Below are 20,849 nucleotides of genomic sequence, written 5' to 3'. Positions count from 1 at the left end.
TGTCTTCTCAAAGAACTAAATTTGTCTTTGTTAATTTCTTTCTGTTGTTTATTTTCCATTTCTTTGATAATATGCTTTTCTTATTTCCTTTCTTATATTTACTTTGGGTTTACTTTCCTCTTTTTTCCTAGATTTTGAGGTAGACTTGGGTCGTTGATTTTAGAACTTCTTTTCCAGTATAAGTCACTAAGATGATAAATTTCACTTTGTAGCTTTAGCTTCATCCTACAAATATTTTCATTTTGTACTTCCATTATCATTCAGTTTAAAATATTTTCTAATTTCTGACTTCTTCCTTGACCTGTGGATAATTAGAAGTGTGTTTGATTTTCAAATATTTGGGAACAAATAAGGAATAACATATTCTGGATTATTTTATTACTTTCTAATTTAATTCCATTGTGGTCTAAAAAAGTACTCTCTGATTTCAGCATTTTTGAATTTGTTAAGATTAATTTTATGGTGCAGTGTATGGTTTATCTTGTTAAATATATCATGTGGGCTTAGTGTTCTATAAATAGCAATTAGGTTAAGGTCATTGATAGCATAGTTTAAATTTATGCCTTAACTGATTTTTGCCAAGTTATTCTATCAATTGCTGAAAAAGGAATGTTAAAATTTTTTTTTTAATTTTTTTTTTTCAACGTTTTTATTTATTTTTGGGACAGAGAGAGACAGAGCATGAATGGGGGAGGGGCAGAGAGAGAGGGAGACACAGAATCGGAAACAGGCTCCAGGCTCCGAGCCATCAGCCCAGAGCCTGACGCGGGGCTCGAACTCACGGACCGCGAGATCGTGACCTGGCTGAAGTCGGACGCTTAACCGACTGCGCCACCCAGGCGCCCCAGGAATGTTAAAATTTTTAACCATCATTATGGAATTGTTTATTTCTCGCTTTAATTCTGTCTCAAATTTTGCCTCATATATTTTGAAATCCTTTATTAGGATTTATGATTTTTATGAATTTGCCATTATTTATTTTTTTAAGCTTATTTATTTTGCGGGAGAAAGAGTGAGAGAGAATGCACATGCCAGCGGGGAGGGGCAGAGAGAGAGGAAGAAGAGAATCCGAGCAGGTTCTGACAGCAGGGAGACTGATGCAGGGCTCAATCTCATCAACTATGGTATCATGACCGGAGCCGAAGCCAAGAGGACACTCAACTGACTGAGTCACCCAGGTGCCCCAAACTTGTCATTATTACTACTTTTTATTTTTTATTTAAAAAAAATTTTTTTTAACATTTATTTATTTTTGAGACAGAGAGAGACAGAGCATGAACGGGGGAGGGGCAGGGAGAGAGGGAGACACAGAATCGGAAGCAGGCTCCAGGCTCTGAGCCATCAGCCCAGAGCCCGACGCGGGGCTCGAACTCACGGACTGCGAGGTCGTGACCTGAGCTGAAGTCGGATGCTCAACCGACTGAGCCACCCAGGCGCCCCTATTATTTTTTTCTTTAAAAAAAAAAAAAAAATGTTTATTTATTTTGAGAGAGAAAGAAAGAGAATCCCAAGCAGGCTCTAGGCCGCTAGTACAGAACCTGACACAGGGCTCAATCCCACGAACGGTGAGATCATGACCTGAGCCACAATCAAGAGTCTGATGCTTAACCAACTGAGCAACCCAGTGCCCCATTATTTTTCATCTCTGATAATACTCTTGATATTGAAATCTACTTAATCTGACATTAATATAGCCACTTTGGGTTTCTTATGCTTACTGTTGCATGGTATATTATTTTTCATCCATTTACTTGCAGTTTATCAATGTGAACTACACTGATAAATTTTCACCACAATCCTGACTCTTTTGGTAATCTCTTCCTTGCTTTTGTTTAAAAATTTACTCTAGGGGCGCCTGGGTGGCGCAGTCGGTTAAACGTCCGACTTCAGCCAGGTCACGATCTCGCGGTCCGTGAGTTCGAGCCCCGCGTCGGGCTCTGGGCTGATGGCTCAGAGCCTGGAGCCTGTTTCCGATTCTGTGTCTCCCTCTCTCTCTGACCCTCCCCCGTTCATGCTCTGTCTCTCTCTGTCCCAAAAATAAATAAACGTTGGAAAAAAAAAATTTAAAAATTTACTCTAAAAGTATGTTATATAATTTTTTAGCATACATAAATTTATGATTAATCTGTGTATATTCATTTATGATTGGCATCTAACACTCAATATTATGTTTGTGATGTTCACCTAGGTTTTTGAATATAGTTATGAGTCTTATTTTTATTGCTTTAATTTAATTTTTAAAAAATGTTTATTTATTTTTGAGAGAGAGAAAGAGAGACAGAATGTGAGAGTGGCAGAGAGAGAGGGAGACACAGAGTCCAAAGCAGATTCCAGGCCCCGAGCTGTCAGCACAGAGCCCGACAAGGGGCTCGAACCCACAAACCATGAGATCATGACCTGAGCTGAAGTCTGATGCTTAACTGACTGAGCCACCCAGGTGCCCCCACTGCTTAATAATTTTTAATCAATTTTATGTGTAATATAAGTCTACTGCAAGTTAGCAGCCTGTGTTTTCAAGTGTTTCATGGAGTTTTTGGCTGATCAGAAGTCCTTACAATTAAGGAAGATAAATTTACTAATAGTTTCTTTAAGTTCATACTTTTATTTTTTTTTAACGTTTATTTATTTATTTTTGTGAGAGAGAGATAGAGAGTGAGTGGGGGAGAGGCAGAGAGAAAGGAAGACAGAAGATCCAAAGCAGACTCCACACTGTCAGCACAGAACCCAGAGCCCGACAGCAGGCTCGAACCCATGAATTGTGAGATCATGACCTGAGCCAAAACCAAGAGTAGGATGCTTAACTGGCTGAGCCACCCAGGTGCCCTTAAACTCATACTTTTAAAGTGCTCTGTCTGTCACCTCAAATAAATAAGGGCTCAATGATTTAATAGTGCTTTTATTTTCTTATCATGTAAAATCCCACTATGTCGTAGACCTTGGGTCTGGAGTTCTCTCTTGTCCAGCAAGAGAGCGTCTGCAGAATTGAAATGCAAGAGAGGCTAATGTCCGAGAGGAGATGAGCCCTGAGTAAGGTCCTTGCTCCATCTTTATTAGGATCAGAAGGCTTGCAAGCATGATGGATGTGCACAAAGAGACAGTGAAACCATGAACGTTAACTCATGGGCATGGGGAAAAGGGGGTTTTGAAGATATGCAGTGTTAGCAGTTTGGGTCAATACAAAACAAAATCCTGGAGCTGGGTGGAAGGTTTTTTACAGCAGACATGAGGCACCACCTCTGTTTACCTAAACTGGCCTAGGTAAAGATAAGAGGCACCACCTCTGTTTACCTAAACTGGCCTAGGTAAAGAAAGACAGAGCAGGCTACCTCAGGGTCAAAAAGACACCTTTCTTTTGCTAATTGGCTCCACTCTGGGCAACTTTGCCCTGCCCTGTCTAAAGTCCTGTTTTCCTTTTTTTTTTTTTTTTTTTTTTTTTGTCCTTCCTTCCTATGAAAGCAGCTTTCTGCTATTGTACTAAGTTGGGGGGCATTTCTGCCCTGAATACCTAATCTTGTTTACCTCATTTTGGATGCTTCCGTCCTGAGATTTCCTATTCTTATACCTTTGTCCTATACTGGGAGACTTTGCCCTGTTTACCTAATCTTGTTTACCCAAACTTGAGTGTGTTTATCCTGTGGCTTTCTAATTCTTTATGCCTTGTTAACCCATGGTGGAAACTCAGGGAATTCCTAACCTTATTTCCCACACACTAATGCTCCATTCTATAGCATTAAGTAGGCTCTCAAGAGCTCCTATGAATTAGTTCAGGAGGGGGAGGTAATGACTGGGAGATTTGGTGTTGCCCACATTCCCAAAGCAGAAATTGTGGGCCCAAGAGCAAGTATTTTGTTGCCTGTTACTGTGGCCACATTTGCAATTCTCAGTTCAGAACTCTTTGGTAGTAAGTCAAAGTCCTTGACTTCTTTATTTATAGAGCAAAGGTATGGCCAAACGGTGCCAATGAAGGTCAAGCAATTTGTTTATGACAAAAATTAATAAAATATGTGAGTAAAATGTAGGTGCTGTTCCTAAGAGGGAGAGGTTTAGAAAGCATAGAGAATGAAAAAGGGGAAAATAGGAGGGGACTGGGTTCAATACGTTTTAAAAGTTAATAGGAAACTAGAGCAAACAGTGGGCCATAAGCCGGTGCTTCTCTTGTATTAGTTTGGTCAGATTGCAAAGATGTATTTGGGGTTTTGATTAATAAGAACTCTAGGGAGTGCCATTCTTCCTTTAGGGATGGAAAGGGAGGCTCAAGAGGAAAAAGGTACTTTGGTTTGTAATCAGGGCTCTCTCTTCTGGGCTAGTTGGAGATGGGTTAAAGTCTCAGGTCTTGAGTGAGTCATAAAATTAGATTCTTACTTTCAGTGTTTGGAATTTGGCAGTTCGTGTGGACAAATAGTCTTTTTATTCATTTTGTAATCTCAGCTTTGGAGTTCAAAGAGTGCTCAGATAAGGGTGTGTCTTATCTGTTGGATTTTGTTTAGAAAGGATATCATAGGAACTTGTGATTATGAAGATATCAAGCCAGAATTTATATTTCTGAGGGAGAATGACAGGCTCTCTGAAATTAACTTTTCTTTATTCAGTCTTCCCCCATATCTCCATTAATATTTCTCCCTCTTTTTATTTTTTTTATTTATTTTTTTTTTATTTTTTTTTTTTAGAACATCTTAATTTTTTAATCCTTTCTTTACAGGTTACCTAGACCACTTTTGATTAAGAAAACTGTAGAAAGTTAGTAACTGCCACAAGCAAACGCCAGGCGGCGGAACGTGTCAATTTTCCACAGAGTCCTGCTTTGCGGGGTGTCTGAATGCGCTGCTCGGGATCTCCGCTCACACTCGCTGGAATCAGTCGCGGCAGAGTTTAGTCCACAGGTCGTTTCTCCCCATATTTCTTTGTAAACTCTTCAGCGTTCTTACAGAATTTTTTACGGTCCTTAGAGTATTCTTCAGCTAGGTCAGCCCGAAGTGGGTGCTCGGGCTGGGGGTCGTTCACCAGTGCTATGAGGGACTGGATTACTTGGTCGGTTTTGGTTGCTGGCTTCCAGTTTTCAGCACTAATTACCGGCAGACAGACCTGCCCCTTTTCATCCATGTTCGGGTGATAGATCTTTGTTTTAAATGTGATCTTCGGTGGTTTGAATGGGTACTCTGCTGGGAAGTTGATTTCGATTCTGAAGGCCCCCTTATCATATGGAGGGTTGTCAGGAACAATAAGCCCTTGCCAAGTCAATAAATTAGCTTCATCAACCTGGATGTTACGGAAGTTTTTCATTCCACATTTGCGGATTTCTTCAAGCTCCTTCATCAGCCTCCTGCTGGCCGCCATCTTGGATCTGGTGCTGCTTCTTCCCCCTTTCTCCCTCTTTTTAAAGATGACTTCCTAGAATAGTATAGAAGAAACTGTCTTAGTTTGGGCTTTTGAATTGTGGTCCCATTTTTATATTGTTTGAAGGATGATTTTCTTTTCTTGTATTTTTAAGTTTATTTATTTTGAGAGAGAGAATGATAGAGCACATATGAAGGGGAGGAGGAGCAGAGAGAGAGAGAGAGAGAGAGAGAGAGAGAGAGAGAGAGAATCCCAAGCAGGCTCCATGCCCAGCGCAGAGCCTGATGTGGGGCTGACGTTAAAAGAAACTCATCCTGGGGCACCTGGGTGGTTCAGTTGGTTAAGTGTCTGACTCTTGATTTCAGCTCAGGTCATGATCTCTCGGTTCGTGGGTTCGAGCCCCGTGTCAGGCTCTGCACTGACATTGCGGAGCCTGCGTGGAATTCTGTCTCTTCCTCTTTCTCTGCCCCATCTGAAGATCACACACACACCCACACTGTCTCAAAATAAATGAAACAAAAAACAAAACAACAAAAAAAAAAACAACAACCCAGACTGTCGTGTTAGCAGATACTGTCAATACCTTGCCTGTGTATACTTCCCCTAGTGACATTAGTGCACAGGCCTGACTCACAACATCAGACCTTGGATTCCTCTGCCTGATAGTTTTATTGGGCCTCCAGAGTCAGCTTTACCTCTCAGCATGGCAGGCTGGAAGTGGTGGGAAACTAAGGCTTTTTCCTCCCTTACCACTCAGCCCTTAGCTAACCATTTATTGGATACTTCCCATTGCCCCTCTGCATTCCTGTTTCCTGGAACCCCCTCAAAATACACTACTTGTTTTGAGTTCTTACTTCTCGAGCAACCCAAGATTGGACAAACTACTTGACCCTTCCTTTAACCACCACCCTGTTTCTCTTCTTATTCTCGAATAATTAAGCTATCATATTTATTCTTCAACCCTGCTCTTACCAGGTTCTGCTGTCACATGTTACTGGCCTCCTCTCTCTAGAATTGCACAAGTATTTACATGGTATAGCCAACAGCGATTTCAGAACTTGGCTTGCTTGAAATATCAACTGACGATAAATAATCTTTCCTTTAGCCTCCTCAATCCCGCTGATCTGTAACTCTTAAGGATTTAAACTTACACAGTTGTGGAGGTTGGTTTAGCAGTCTCTGAAAAGTTGTCTTTGCAACTGATGACTGATCGCACTGAACCCTGTCCTGATTCCCAACCCACAGAATATATGAGCATAATCACTATCGTATGCCTTTAAATTTTGGGATTTACTACACAGCCATAGTAAATGAAACATCTGTTTCTTTTGGGGTTACTTAAATGTGTGTGTGTGTGTGTGTGTGTGTGTGTGTGTGTGTGTGTGAGAGAGAGAGAGAGAGAGAGAGAGAGAGAGAGACTCTATAGAATACAATATGTACCTGAGGAGTCTAGCTCCTAGTTAAAAACCTATGTATGATTTTCCAGAACTGACCATAGGCAATTACAAAGGCTTTAGCTGGCAGGCATCATGGGAGAAAGCTCCCCTTCCAGAACCAGTTTTGGGGTACAGTCAGTGCATGGCAGCCTCTTGAAAAAGTTGGAGTCAAGGACTTAAGCCACTCAGCAGTTACTGGTCTCCATAGTCATTAGTCACTCAGGCCCATCATGTTCTTCTCGTATTTGCCTTCCCTGCCCATTGTAGATCTCTTTATATCAGGCCTGTTCAGAGTCCAAATTCTTGTCAAGGTGTGTCTGCTGAGGTCTCTATATGCAAGGAGGAGGGATACTTGAAGACATTTCTTTTCACTGTGATTCAGCGCCTAGCTCTTTTCTACTTCTAGCCCTTCCCCTCACTCTCTCCTGACCTCAGAACTGCTGGATCCTTTGGAGCTCCCTCAACAACCCACCCCCACTTCTGGCTGAGCCACCAACTTCAGACCATCGAGCCTCGTCTTGCCCAGGCATTTTCTCCCATCACAGTAAGTGATTAAAGGCTTCACTCTTGTTTTTGGCTTGTTGGTTTAATCAGCTACTCTGACACATAGCCACTCAGCTTTCTCTATCTCCCTGAGCTCAGCTGAGCTCCTAACAGTACCTTTAAGTAATTACAGTCAGCCTGCAAATAATCTTGTATTGCTCGAGAAATAGCAGGTAATATATAATAATCTTACAACAGTTTAATTCTATTTACCCCATTCCCACCTTTGTGTCATTATATTTTATTTCAGTGTATTCTGTAAACCCCACAAGACATTGTTATTATTTTTATTTTATATAGTCTCTTACTTGCATTTAAATACACACACACATATATGTGTGTATACATATTAAAGATATTTTTAAATGGGCTTCTATAATTACCATTTTTGTGGTCTTCATCCTTTCCCACAGATCTGGTTGTCCATCTGGTCCAATATCCCTCCAACAACTCAGCATTTCTTATAATGTCGGTCTACCACAGACATAATGTCTCCCATTTCCCCACCTCCTGGAAATGTCTTTATTTTGCCTTCATTTTTGAAGTGTATTTTTGCTAGATAGAGAATTTTGGAGTTTTTATGTTTTCTTTTAAGCATTTAAAAAATTTATTGTCTTCTGGCTTCCATTGCTTGTGATGGGAAGTCAAACATTATTTATGTTGTTAATTCTCCTATATGTAAGGTTTCCATTTTTCTCTGGCTGCTTTTATTTTATTATTTATTTATTTTTTTAATGTTTTATTTATTTTTGAGACAGGGAGAGACAGAGCATGAACAGGGGAGGGTCAGAGAGAGGGAGACACAGAATCTGAAACAGGCTCCAGGCTCTGAGCTGTCAGCACAGCGCCCGACGCGGGGCTCGAACCCACGGACCGTGAGATCATGACCTGAGCCGAAGTCGGCCGCTTAACTGACTGAGCCACCCAGGCGCCCCTCTCTGGCTGCTTTTAATATTTGCTTTTTATATTTTATTATCATTAGTTTAACTAATGATAATAGGCAATGCTGCAGTTGTGGTGTTCTTAGTGTTTGTCCTCCTTCTGGTTTGCTGAGTTTCTTGTATTTGTGGCAAGATATTTTTCAACAATTTTGGGAAAATTTCAGTCAATATTTATTTTCTTAAAGTTTATTCATTTGAGAGTGCAGGGGTCAGGGAGGGAGGCAGGAGGGGCAGAGAGAGAGGGAGAGTGAGAATCCCAAGCAGGCTCTGCATGGTCAGAGCAGAGCCCGACCGCGGGGCTCTTGCCCACACAGTAACCATGAGATCATGGTCTGAGCCAAAATCAAGAGTCGGTTGCTCGAACCAGTCTCTTCTCATGGTCCTGGGGCAGCTCTTTCTGCCCATGGGTCCTGTCCATGTGCTTTAAAAAAAATCATCTTTTTGCACCAAAAAAAAAAAAGAGTCGGATGCTCAACCAACTTAGCCACATAGGTGCCTCTCCATTACTATTTTTTAAAACATTTTTTCTGTGCCTTTCTCTCCCCTGTCTTTCTGAGGCACCAATTACACACATATTAGAATCTGATATTGTTCCACACGTCTCAAGTGCTCTGTTTTTCTTTTATACCCTTTTTTCTTTGTTGCAATTTAGTCTGGTTCTTTACTCTGCTGTTGTTTTCTAGTCTTCTATGAAGTCTATCTAGTAATTCTTCATTTTTATTCTTGTATTTTTTATTTCTAGCTTTTCCATTTGGTTCTTCTCTACAACTTTCATGCCCAGATGAAATTCTCAAATATTTTGTCTGCCTTTTCTACTTGATCCTTTAGCATTTTTATCACAGTTATTTTTTTTAACTAAGCTTTTATTTTGGGGTAATGGTAGATTTACCACATATGTAAGAAATAATACAGAGAGAACACATGTACCCTTTACCCAGCTTCCCCTAATGGTAAAATCTTGCAAAATGTAGTACAGTGTCACAAGGATATTGACCTTGATACAATCAGGATACAGAATATTCTTATGAACACAAGGATCCTTCATGGTGTCCTTTTATAGACATCTCCTCCCAACCCAATCCTTGAACCTTAGCAACCACTACCACTAATCTGTTCTCCATTTCTCTAACTTTGTTGTTTCAAAGGGCACCTGGGTGGCTCAGTCGGTTGAGTGTCTGACTCTTGATTTTGGCTCAGGCCATGATCGCAGGGTTGTGGGATCGAGCCCTGCACCAGGCTCCATGCTGAGTGTGGAGTCTGCTTATGATTCTTTCTCTCTCTCCCTCTGCCCCTCTCCTCCACTTGCTCTCTCTCTAAAAACAAACAAATAAGCAAACAAATAAATAACTTTGTCATTTCAAGAATGTTATATAAATGGAATCATACAATATGTAATCATTTGGGAGTGGCATAATTCTCTTGTGATTCCTCCCAGTTATTGTATTTATCAGTAATTCGATTGTTTTCTTTTCCTGAATAGCATTCTATTGTAGTCGGTTCAAAGTTCCTGCGTGATAAATCCACTCTCATCTATTTCTGTGCCCTTTCCTACTGATTGTTTGCTCTCATCATGAATATGGGTTGATTTTGTTGCTTCTGTTGCACCTTGTAATTTTTTTTTTTATTATACCCCAGATATTTCATATAAAAGAAAAGACTAGGGGCACCTGGGTGACTCAGTCGGTTGAGCGACCAACTTTGGCTCAGGTCATGACCTCACGGTTTGTGGGTTTGAGCCCCGCATTAGGCTGTGTGCTGACAGCTCAGAGCCTGGAGCCTGCTTCGGATTCTGTGTCTCCTTTTCTCTCTGCCCCTCCCCACTCACGCTCTGTCTTTCTCTCAAAAATAAATAAACATTAAAAAAAAGAAAAAAGAGTAGACTAAGTCATATTTACCTCAAGAAAAGAGCAAAGCCCTGTTCTGTCAGAATGGTAGAATTAGGGGCTGACCTGTAGTCCAGCTGGATCTGGGCTTTGTCTCAGCTTTATCTGATTCAGCGTACCCCTGGCTTCACATAGTTTGGGATATGAAATTAGGCTCTTCTCATCAGAAGAAACTGGTGCCTAACCATTGCTGAACTTCTGGAGATATCTTTGGTTTTTGTGGCCAGGTTGCTAGCTTTTCTAACTGTAGGATATTTCCCTCTGATTTATAATTCTTCTGGAAGGAGGGTCACCAAGGACATTTCTTTGCTCTGCAGTCCCAGTCCTGGCTTTCTGAGCCTGGGGAAATCTCTCTATTTTGCTATTCTTCCCTATCTTTTGGAAGTTAGCTGCCTTGCTTCTTCCGAAGACCTGCAGACAGATTTCTCTTGGCTCATGTCTCTGCTCCCATTCTTTGATGTATTGTCCTAGAGCACATGGCCAGGTCCTAAAGAGTTGGCACTTGGAGAAAGACTCTGGCTGGAGTTTCTCAGGATTCGAATCTATCAAACCAGCCCACACACATCCATTATACTTTCTCCTTATTTTTGATTTCTCCTTATTTTTTTGATGGGCATTTCTTTTTTGCTGCTTTGTCATATATAAAAGTCACTCTGTAGAAGAGAAAGTTTTCTCTCTCCTATGATGAGTTTGTTACTCACTAGAGTTTAATTTGTTTAGATTCCTGACAATCTAATGAGCTTTAAAAAATTTTTTTTAATTGATTTTGTTTTTATACAGATAATTTTAGGTTATTAGAATGGGAATTATGGTCATTTTTGTGGCTTTCTTCACACTAACCGAAGGAGAGAGGCATTCCCTAATTTTTAAGATGGAAGTTATAAAAAGCCCAGCAAATTTTTGGGTGTCTGAAGGGCTGGTCAGTGCCTGGTTTTGCTTAGGACTGGGTAAATCCTAACTCTGAAGCCAGGAATATTTTTTCTTTAGGGAATAATACATAGGTCAGCCTCCTTGCTCTTCCCAAAGATTTTATTTTCATACTTTTGAGAAGATTTGTCTGTTTTTTTAATACTCTATTAGACATGAATTCTTAGATGCCAGGCATTCTGTCTGAAGGATTTGGGAAGGGGATTAGTAGTGAAGTCACCAGTTCCATATATATATATAGATATTTAACAAACCCCCCTTTTCAACTGCACATCTCACTCTTATCCTCCACTGCATCTAATTTTCCAAGGGTTCTGGTGGCCGATTGTGATATCTTCCTTGGATATGTTGATACCATTCATGCATATTTTGGCTGCTGCTTCCTCCACCCTGGTTCATAATGATTATAAAACTTATCTACTTGTTTTATGTATTCTATAAATTCGTTGAAAGCTGTCAGGTATCTAATACTTGAAGATTATATCAGTATATTTGCTAAACAACTGGAGGGTTAGAGCTGAATCCCAAGCAGCCTGATTTCTGTTCCAGTTCACCTCTCATTAACCTTATCACTGTCTTATTTCATTATCCCATTTTTTTTTTTTTTTTTTTATATCCAGGGTTTACTCAAAGCATTACTTGAAGAATCTTCAAGGTGCCACATTGTAACAATGATTCAGCTGACAGCTACCCCTGCAAGCACGCTGACTGATGAGCCAGTGCACATCCGAGCTACAGGCCTGCATTCCTCTCAGATAGTGATTTTTCAGGCAACACTGGAAGATGAAAAGGGGAACCTGTTTAATTCTCAAGCCTACTATAAGGCCAGTGAGGTTGGTGAGGTAGACCTGGATCATGCTCCTTCACTTGGAGGTGACTATATAGGAGTCCACCCCATGGGTCTCTTCTGGTCCCTGAAACCTGAAAATTTTTTAACTAAATTGATGAAAAGAGATGTGATGACTAGCCCCTTCCTGGTCCAGATAAAACTTTATGATTCAAATTTACCATTAGCCCAGATTGCTGCCACTGATCCAAAAGTCAGCGTGACTTTGGAGAGGTGGTACAGAGCACCTGGTGTCACACGGATCCAAGTTCAAGAAGGCCACCTTCGGGGAGCCCTCTTTCTCCCTCCTGGTGAGTAGAATTAACCTGGTACTGTCATCCTCGTGTTTCCTCTTTTGAATGCCTCGTCCTTCTAGAGGTTTAACTTGGATAAGGATAGTACATAGTGTAATCCTTGCCAGCCGTAGAATCAGGGTTAATTCTGGGTCAGAACAAGAATATGGTGATGCCCCATTCCGACTCAAGTTTGATCTCAACAATTCAGGAGCTTTTCTAAGGATATGACTACATGTAGTTTATGAAGTCCCTGCATTATGGGTTTCCCATAGCTTTGGATTTATGTGAAATCCTTCTATATTGAAGCCTGACTATCTGAAGACCCCTATCCTGATATCATGGAACTGTATCCCAGCTTCTCTTGGGGGTTTTGTCCTGTCTGAGTTTCAGTTTAGGCATAGGTCATCGCATGCGATAAGCTGATGATATTATGGAGTGAAATACTGCAACAAATATAGAGGATGCAAAGAGACTTTATATTCTCTAGTTCCATAAATATTTCATATTTATACAGTATTCCACAAATCTGCAGAAAATACAACATGCTTTTTAGTGGCATACAACTTACCAGAATACACATAGTTTCTCACAGTGATCTCCACATATCAGTAAGTGGTTCAAAACATCTACTGGTACATTTATCAGGGTTTATTGTGGGACTGAATGAAGCAAAGTTAGTTTTCCAGAAGTTGCTCATGGCAGGTCCAGGTTTCAGGAGTGTCTGAGGCCCCCTTCTGCAGACACATGATTTGATCTGGGACATAGCCATTGTATTGCCAGGATGTATGCCTCTCTCTCTGCTTTTAAAAACATAATCACAGAGTGCCTGGGTGCCCCAGTCAGTCAAGCATCCCACTTCGGCTCAGTGATCTCACAGTTCATGAATTTGAGTCCCCATTGAGCAGTGTGGAACCCCCTTCAGATCCTCTGTCTCCCTCTCTCTTTGCCCCTCCCCTGCTCTCTCTCTCTCTCTCTTTCTCTCAAAAATAAACATTAAAAAAATAAAAGCATAATCACTTAGTAGAACTGAGATGGATTGAGGAAGCTTGAAGTGGTAGAAGTGGTTTCCAACAGCATAGAGTTATAGACGACGTAGAAGGAATAAAAACTTCCCTTTCCAAAGTCATCATGACCCATTTAGTTGTTTGGACAAATTTCAATATGTTTACACCCAGTAATTAGCATATAGGCAAGATTATTGTGTGTGGGGATCAGTGAGTGACACAAACGTCTGTGCCTCTATTATTCCACTTCAATGAAAAATTTAATATTGGTGCAGGCCTCCCACGTTGGGATGATGTGTTGGTTTAGAGGGTGCTTTTGTGAATCCTCTTGGACACCGCACGTGCTCGTGTACTCCTTGTTCTGTGGGGGCCAAAAGAGAATGAGTCAGGTCTCAAAGTGGTTCTCAACTATGACATTCTTCCAGGATAAGAGGCTCAGTACTCTTTTTTTATAATGATTTTAGGAGTAGAATTTAGTGATTCATCACTTGCATATAATACCCAGTACTCATCCCAACAAGTGTCTTCCTTAGTGCCCCTTACCCATTTAGTCCATGCCCCCACCCAACACCCCTCCAGCGACCCTCAGTTTGTTCTCTGTATTTAAGAGTCTCTTATGGTTTGTCTCCCTCTGTTTTTATTTTGTCTTTCCTTCCCTTCCCCTATGTTTGTGTGTTTTATTTCTTAAATTCCGCATTTGAGTGAAATCATATGTCTTTTTCTGACTGATTTATTTCACGTAGCATAATACACTCTAGTTCCATCCACATTGTTGCAAATGGCAAGATTTCATTCTTTTTTATCGCCAAGTAATATTCCATTGTATATGTATATCACATCTTCTTTATCCATTCATCATTCGAGGAACGTTTGGGCTTTTTCCATACTTTGGCTATTGTCAATAGTGCTGCTATAAACATTGGGTGCATGTGCCCCTTCGAATCAACATTTTTGTATCCTTTGGATAAATACCTAATAGTGCAGTTGCTGGGTTGAAGGTAGTTCTATTTTTAATTAACAAAAAAAATTTTTTAATGGTTATTTATTTTTGAGGGGTGGGGGGAAGGGCAGAGAGAGAAAGGGAGACACAGAATCCAAAGCAGGCTCCAGGCTCTGAGCTGTCAGCACAGAGCCCGACGCGGGGCTCAAAGTCACGGACTGTGAGATCATGACCTGAGCCGAAGTCGGACGCTTAACCAACTTGAGCCACCCAGGCGCGCTAACAAGTGGTATATTTTAAAGCCAAGATAGATTTAGTATCATTTTATTTCTTCTCTCAACATAAGGAAACACAGCAATGTTTTCTTTTGAAAATTCCCAATATTCCTTTAAATCAAGTCACTTGTTTCTTTTTTTAAAATATTTTTTATTTTTAAGTAGTCTCTACACCCACCATGGGGTTTGAACTCACAACCCCAAGATCAAGAGTCGCACACTCTATCAACTGAGCCAGCCAGGCATCCCCAAGTCACTCTTTTCAAAGGTAGATGGTACCAGTCTTCCGTAGCTAAAATCACTTACACAAGAATAGAATGCCCCTAGTAGTGCATCATAAATTTTTTTTCAGTGTGTGAACCTTGCTTTATTTAGGAAACAAGTTGCCTACACAGAGAGTGAGTATAGAATGATACTCTGAGCACCTCTACTTTTTGCCATGTGTTAAGCTGCAGTGAATAAACAGTGTTACTGCATGAAAGCCCTCATCATTTACATCTGCTTGGGTGTAGTCAGACTAATGTAACAGAACAGTGTTAAGTCAGGATTATAGCTAATAATCATTTCAATTCACTTTTTGGAGTCATATACTTTTGAAGCCTTTTTTTTTTTTTTTTTTTTTTTGAGTCATATATATTTTGAGAACCCAATTAAATCCATAAAGGCTTTCATTAGTAACATGCACATATAAACATATATTTTGCGTGTAATCTCAGGACCTTCACTGGTGTCCTAAAGCCTAATTGTGTACCTCTTCATAGATTAAAAAGCCCTTGCCTAATTTCAATGGCTTTCTTTACTCAGTACTATAGAAATGAGCCACTATGAGTCCCCAGTAGTCCTTGGCTACAGAGATGAAGCATGTCAGTGAACAGGTTTCCCAATCAAGCTTCCTGATATTGTGTTCCATTAGTGTATTCAATCAGCTTTAATTCTGTCCCAGATAGGAGCCTGAAAATTTAGGGATTCCACTGAAAATTTATATGTCATTTCCACGATTTGTGATGCATTTCTTTGTGTTGTCATATTTTTCTTCCTTTTTCCTTCCCTTCCCTTCATATCCAGTTCTGTTTTGTTTTGTTCTTTTTCAGGAGAGGGCCGTTTCCCAGGGGTAATTGACTTGTTTGCTGGTATTGGTGGGCTGATTGAATACCGAGCCAGTCTCCTGGCCAGTCATGGCTTTGCTGCGTTGGCCTTAGCCTACTGTGACTATGAAGATCTGCCTTTACACCCAGAAAAAATAGAGTTAGAATATTTTGAAGAAGCTGTCAACTTTCTCCTGAGACATCCGAAGGTAATTTTTGCCTTTTCTTTCAGTTCCTGTTTTTAAATAACTATAACATTCTGTGACCCTTTAACTTCCAAGTATGATTCTATATACATACCCATATTATTCACATGATTTCTTTCACACCCAATGTCTTCTGCTCAGAAAGACAAAATGGGAAGTTAGCCTGTGTCCATGATGGCATCAAAATGCAATGGCTTTAGATTCAGACAGAAATGGGTTGCCTTTCTGGCTCCGTCCCGTCTGGTTGTGGGAATCTGGGCGAGCTACTAACATGCTCTAATTCTCAGTTTCTTCATCTATTAAATACTATGGCAGGGGTGCTATTTTGTAAGGCTCTTGTGAGAATTATCTAAGGGGATAATACAAGCAAAGTACTCACTATAGTCACTGGCAATACTACACCCTCAATAAATGTAATTATTATTATCATCACCTCTCTGATAATTATTTAATCACCAGACTTCACCAGAAAGATAGTCTGTCTTTCTTGAGGAGTGAGTCTGCACTTTTAGCTATTTGAGAGGCCTTAAAAATAATACTATAGTTCTTTCTAGTCTATACCTTCTTTAAATTTTAAAATGTGATTTGCTGCTACTGTAGGGTTGCTGCATGTTAGCCCTTGCTAATTGCTAATGTTTTTATCTTTTTTTTAATGTTTATTTATTTTTGAGAGAGAGACAGAGTATGAGGGGGAGGGGAAGAGAGAGAGGGAGACACAAAATTCAAAGCAGGCTCTAGGCTCCAAGCTGCCAGCACAAGAGCCCAACGTGGGGCTCAAACTCAGATCGTGAGATCATGACCTGAGCCGAAGTCAGCTGCTTAACTGACTGAGCCACCCAGGTGCCCCAGCTAATATTTTTTTCTTAAAAAGAATTGATCTAAGTAAAATTAAGTCTCTGTACCACATCCTATTTCATATCAGGATCACCAAAATATGATTAGAATTGTAGTAATTAGATGGGCTATGATCACTGACGATCTATTGATGCTTTGAATTTTTACTTTTTATTTTATCTTTAATTATTTTTAATGTTTATTTATTTTTGAGAGAGAGAGAGACAGAACATGAGCATGAGCATGAGCATGAGCATGAGCAGGGGAAGGGCAGAGAGAGGAGGAGACACAGAGCCTGAAGCAGGCTCCAGGCTCCGAGCTGTCAGCACAGAGCCCGACGTGGGGCTTGAACTCACAAACTGTTAGATCATGACCTGAGCTCAAGTTGGATACTTAACCAACTGAGCCACCCAGGTGCCCCAATGCATTGAATTTTTAAAAAGCTATTTTTGATGCATATAATGGAGTTGTCCTTGAGCTATCAAATAGGCAATGTTACTGTGCTGAGTTTCTGCTTAACTTAGTTGAGAGATGAAGAGGCTGTGTGATTCGGTTTTTCACTTTCTTAGCCTGATTCCTCTTATACTTGCTGCATGACTTCTTTATCAGTAATCTTACCAATGTCACTTAGATAGTCAATGACTAAACGAGACCTGGAAACCAGATTTCTTTCCTAGGCTGTTGGTACTTGCACTAAACCTGCTTCATGCTCTCTTCTGTGGGAGGATAGACCACAGATCTTTCAATTCCTTGTAGGTCTTATTTCTCCATCTGTTGATTTTAAGCATCCTAAAATCCCTGATCCCAAATTTGGTGGCAGAAATTGTAACGAGAGTTAGTGTTCTGCCAAAAGGCTGCAGATGGCTGTGTCATTTTGTTATACCATGTTGTTCATGCATGTTATACTTCCTTTTACTTTGTCTTCCCTGGCCAGATCTTTTCTGGGTTCTCATCTCTCATTGCAGTGATGTGACTCTATATCTTTTATATTAAGACCTAGAACTTCAGAGCTTGAGAGCTCTTTTCAATTCAAAAGGAGATGATTCACGTCACCCCACTTAATATGCAGGGTAGGATCTTAGGTAGAATGTACTGGCCTTACAAGAGAGCCTGAAAACATACATAGAAAAGGGGACTAGGTTCAGATCCATCAGAACTTATCCCTTGGGACTGGATACATGCCCCTCAAAATAAGAAGAGAATGGCTCCTGTTAGTGAGCCTATACACAGCATAGAATACCATTCCTTCTTGTTTGTTCCCATTTTTTAAAATTAATTCATTTATCTTGAGAGAAAGAGAACAGGGTAGGGGCAGAGAGAGAGGGAAAGAGAGAGAATCCCAAGCAGGCTCTGCACTGTCAGCATGGAGCCTGATGTGTGGCTCAGTGCGGGGCTTGATCCCTTGAACCGTGAGATCATGACCTGAGCTGAAATCAAGAGTCAGGCACTTAACTGACTGAGCCACTCGGGTGCCCCAACTCAAATTTTTTAAATATAAAAACCCAATTCATAGCCTATTTCCTTTGAGAATCTTTCTCTGATCCTGCCTTTATTCCCTGATAATCCGGGTTGGCAGCCTTGCTTATGCATTCTTATATTGCAGAATTTGTAAGTTACTCTAATTGTCTGTTTTTGCCCTCCTGTCTCTCCACCTGATAGTGAGTTCCTTGATGGTAAGAGATGATTTGTGCCTTTTTCCCCTCAGTGTCCCCCAGTGGTTAGTACAGGGTGGACGATCTAAAAATGCCTGCTTGGTGACTGACCAGGGAAGAGGAAGCTGAGCCAAGCCTCCTTCATGAAACCTTTCTCCAAAGGAGAAACCTTCTTTGGAAACCACAGCAGATGTAGAATCCTCTGTTCGTGTTTCAATGCTCTATTTTACCAATTTTACCTTTTTTCCTCAGTCTTTTCCTACAGAGTGCCTTTCCTATGACCTTTAGAGACCCCAGTATTGATACAACAAAGTTTACCAATCAGCTATACCTTGACTCATACTATTCACAATAGTTATGTGCCCTTTTCTTATTTTCCCTACTACATTGGTATTTCTTTAGGGCATTTTAAACTCAGCACCTAACACCATGCTGAATTCATAGTATTTAATTTGGAAAGCCTGACATATTCTTGAAGGAGTATTTCCTTTGAACATACATTACATATTTCAGAACTCTAGAACTGGGCATGTAGGTGGGATTAATCCTTGCTTGATTCCGATTGGCCATTCAAGTTCTTTGGTTGTTTGAGATGGTAGGGTTTTGCTAAATGGTGGATAAAATCAATGTCTCATTTTCATTATTTTTAGGTCCTTGGCCCAGGCGTTGGGATAGTTTCCATAAGCAAAGGAGCAGAGATTGGACTCTCCATGGCTATTCACCTAAAACAGGTCATAGCCACCGTGCTTATTAATGGACCCAACTTTGTATTTAGCACTCCACAGGTATATCGCGGTCAAATTAGTCAGCCCTTGTCCTTCTCTCCAGAGTTAGTATCTATCAATGCCTTAGGGTTAGCACAGTTCCAGTATTGTTTTGAGGAAGCTAGAAGTAAAGCCAGTGAGAGCTTTTTTCTCCCCATTGAAAAGGCCCAGGGACATTTCCTCTTCATTGTGGGAGAAGATGATAAGAGTATCAACAGCAAAGCATATGCTGAGCAAGCCACAGAACAGTTGAGGAGAAATGGGAAGGACAATTGGACCCTGCTATCATACCCTGGGGCAGGCCACATGTTAGAGCCTCCCTATTCCCCACTGTGCTGTGCCTCAAAGCTCTCCAAACTCCACCTGTTCATGCAGTGGGGAGGAGAGGTGACCCTGCATGCAGCTGCACAGGAGCATTCTTGGAAGGAGATCCAGAAGTTTCTCAGGAAGCATCTCATTCCAGTTGTGACCAGTCAACTCTGAGAAGAGAAAATGTTCCTGAGAAATAGAGAAGCAATATCAGACCTTCACTTGATTTTCATGGAACAATGTCTTTGACCTCTTATTGCGGGAGGTTATAATAAGAGAAAGCAAGAGGATGGCAATGGTCATGTCTTGACCTGGAAAGGGAAAAGTGGTTCCCACTTAATCCAGCATCATACACAGAGGATTTTCTATTTCGAAAAATAAATTTAGGGCTCTACCTGCCCTAAAATTTTCCAGTTTATAATTATAATAGCAATTCTCTGGAGGAAGAAAGTTACCAAAATGAACTACAGAATCCCCTGGTTTATAAAACAGACGTGTGTAGAATCAGGTGCTCATATTTGCTGATTTCTTAAAACTCAAATTAAATATGTTTAGATTTCTCATTGAAAATATGCTCATGGCTCATGGTTACATCATTGTCACTGAAAAACTAGAGCATTATTTTAAGGCAATATGGAAGCTGATATGGGGGTAACATGATTGAGTCGGTCTACAATAAATTCAACAAATGCTAATAAAATGAAATAATTTTTGTGTCTAAACATACAGCATTTTAAGAAAGAAACAATCTGAGATTCACAGAATTGCATTTTAGGAAAGGAGCCATGAGGGTGTGGATTGTGTACCATAGGGGCTGGCAAACTGTTTCTATGAAGTACTAGATAGCAAATATTTTTGGCTTTGTGGGCCATACATAAAGTCTCTGTCATTATTACTGGGTTCTTCCATTAAAGCACAAAGGCAGCACAGGCTGTAATGAATGACTGTGGCTCTGTTCCAATTAAATTTTCTTTATGGACACTGACATTTGCATTTCATATAATTTTAACATGTCACACAATAGTAATTTTCTTTTCATTTTTTTCTGAGTATCTACAACGGTAAAAGCCATTCTTAGCTTCTGGGCAGCAGAAAAACAGGCTGTAGCCTGGATTTGGCTCACAGGGCACAGTTTGATGACCCTGGGTTTAGAACAATCCAGATTACTTTGTCCAAGTACACATTCTCTAAGGGGCAAGTCACCATCCAAATATTCCTGAGTTACTGAATTGCAATGGATGGATGTGAAAGGTGATTAGTAGATAATCAAGTGAAGATAAACCAGCAAAAACATATTTGAATGATTTTGTAGGTGTGATGGGGGGAGCCAGTGAGGAATTAGAATAGAAGTCACATGGGGACACTTCATTGTATCTGCCTAAACTCTTTTTCTTTTATTTGATGTCTGATATTCCCTATGTTGGGCATAAAATTATTCCATTCAGTATGACTGAGGCTACTAGCCTCTCCTTTCTCATTCAGATAAGTTTTCACATCTCCCAGACCTAGTCAATTAGAATATGTCACTCCTTTGGCTATAATAATCGTGTAATTGCAATGGCTAATATCTCCTGTGCTATATGCTATCTAACAA

At 40.4% G+C, this 20,849-nt stretch overlaps 2 protein-coding genes and 1 pseudogene across 4 annotated transcripts in view; 2 read left to right on the top strand and 1 right to left on the bottom strand.

The window, feature by feature from the left end:
* Positions 1-852: 852 nt before the first annotated feature.
* LOC112860692 (bile acid-CoA:amino acid N-acyltransferase) lies at positions 853-19,977 on the top strand. 2 transcript variants are annotated; one of them, XM_086683614.1, is made up of 5 exons: positions 853-1,178; positions 7,206-7,314; positions 11,685-12,201; positions 15,497-15,699; positions 18,833-19,977. In XM_086683614.1, exons 3-5 carry the CDS (start codon positions 11,736-11,738, stop codon positions 19,427-19,429), a joined length of 1,266 nt encoding a protein of 421 aa, XP_086539740.1. In that variant the 5' UTR covers positions 853-1,178; positions 7,206-7,314; positions 11,685-11,735; the 3' UTR covers positions 19,430-19,977. The 2 variants fall into 2 exon arrangements, with proteins under 2 accessions (XP_086539740.1, XP_086539739.1); XM_086683613.1 differs by having other exon boundaries at positions 7,177-7,314.
* On the bottom strand, positions 4,657-5,372 carry LOC147574943 (ubiquitin-conjugating enzyme E2 L3 pseudogene; annotated as a pseudogene).
* LOC112850975 (acyl-coenzyme A amino acid N-acyltransferase 2-like) overlaps positions 18,860-20,849 on the top strand; it is a 24,198-nt gene continuing 22,208 nt past the window's right edge. Inside the window, exon 1 of one of the 2 annotated variants that reach the window (XM_086683612.1) lies at positions 18,860-18,913. Coding sequence is in view for 1 of the 2 variants with exons in the window: in XM_086683611.1 (XP_086539737.1) it covers positions 18,936-18,967 (32 nt within the window). In the remaining variant the exon portion in view is untranslated. Of the gene's footprint in view, positions 18,968-20,849 lie in introns of both variants that reach the window. The other variant, XM_086683611.1, reaches the window with a different exon arrangement.

The sequence above is a fragment of the Puma concolor genome, chromosome D4 (genome assembly GCF_028749965.1).
Source record: "Puma concolor isolate L17-30 chromosome D4, mPumCon1.1.hap2, whole genome shotgun sequence".
NCBI classification, from domain to species: Eukaryota; Metazoa; Chordata; class Mammalia; order Carnivora; family Felidae; genus Puma; species Puma concolor.
The sequence above is the reverse complement of the archived record's forward strand: the minus strand, read 5'-3'. Positions and strand labels throughout refer to the sequence as shown.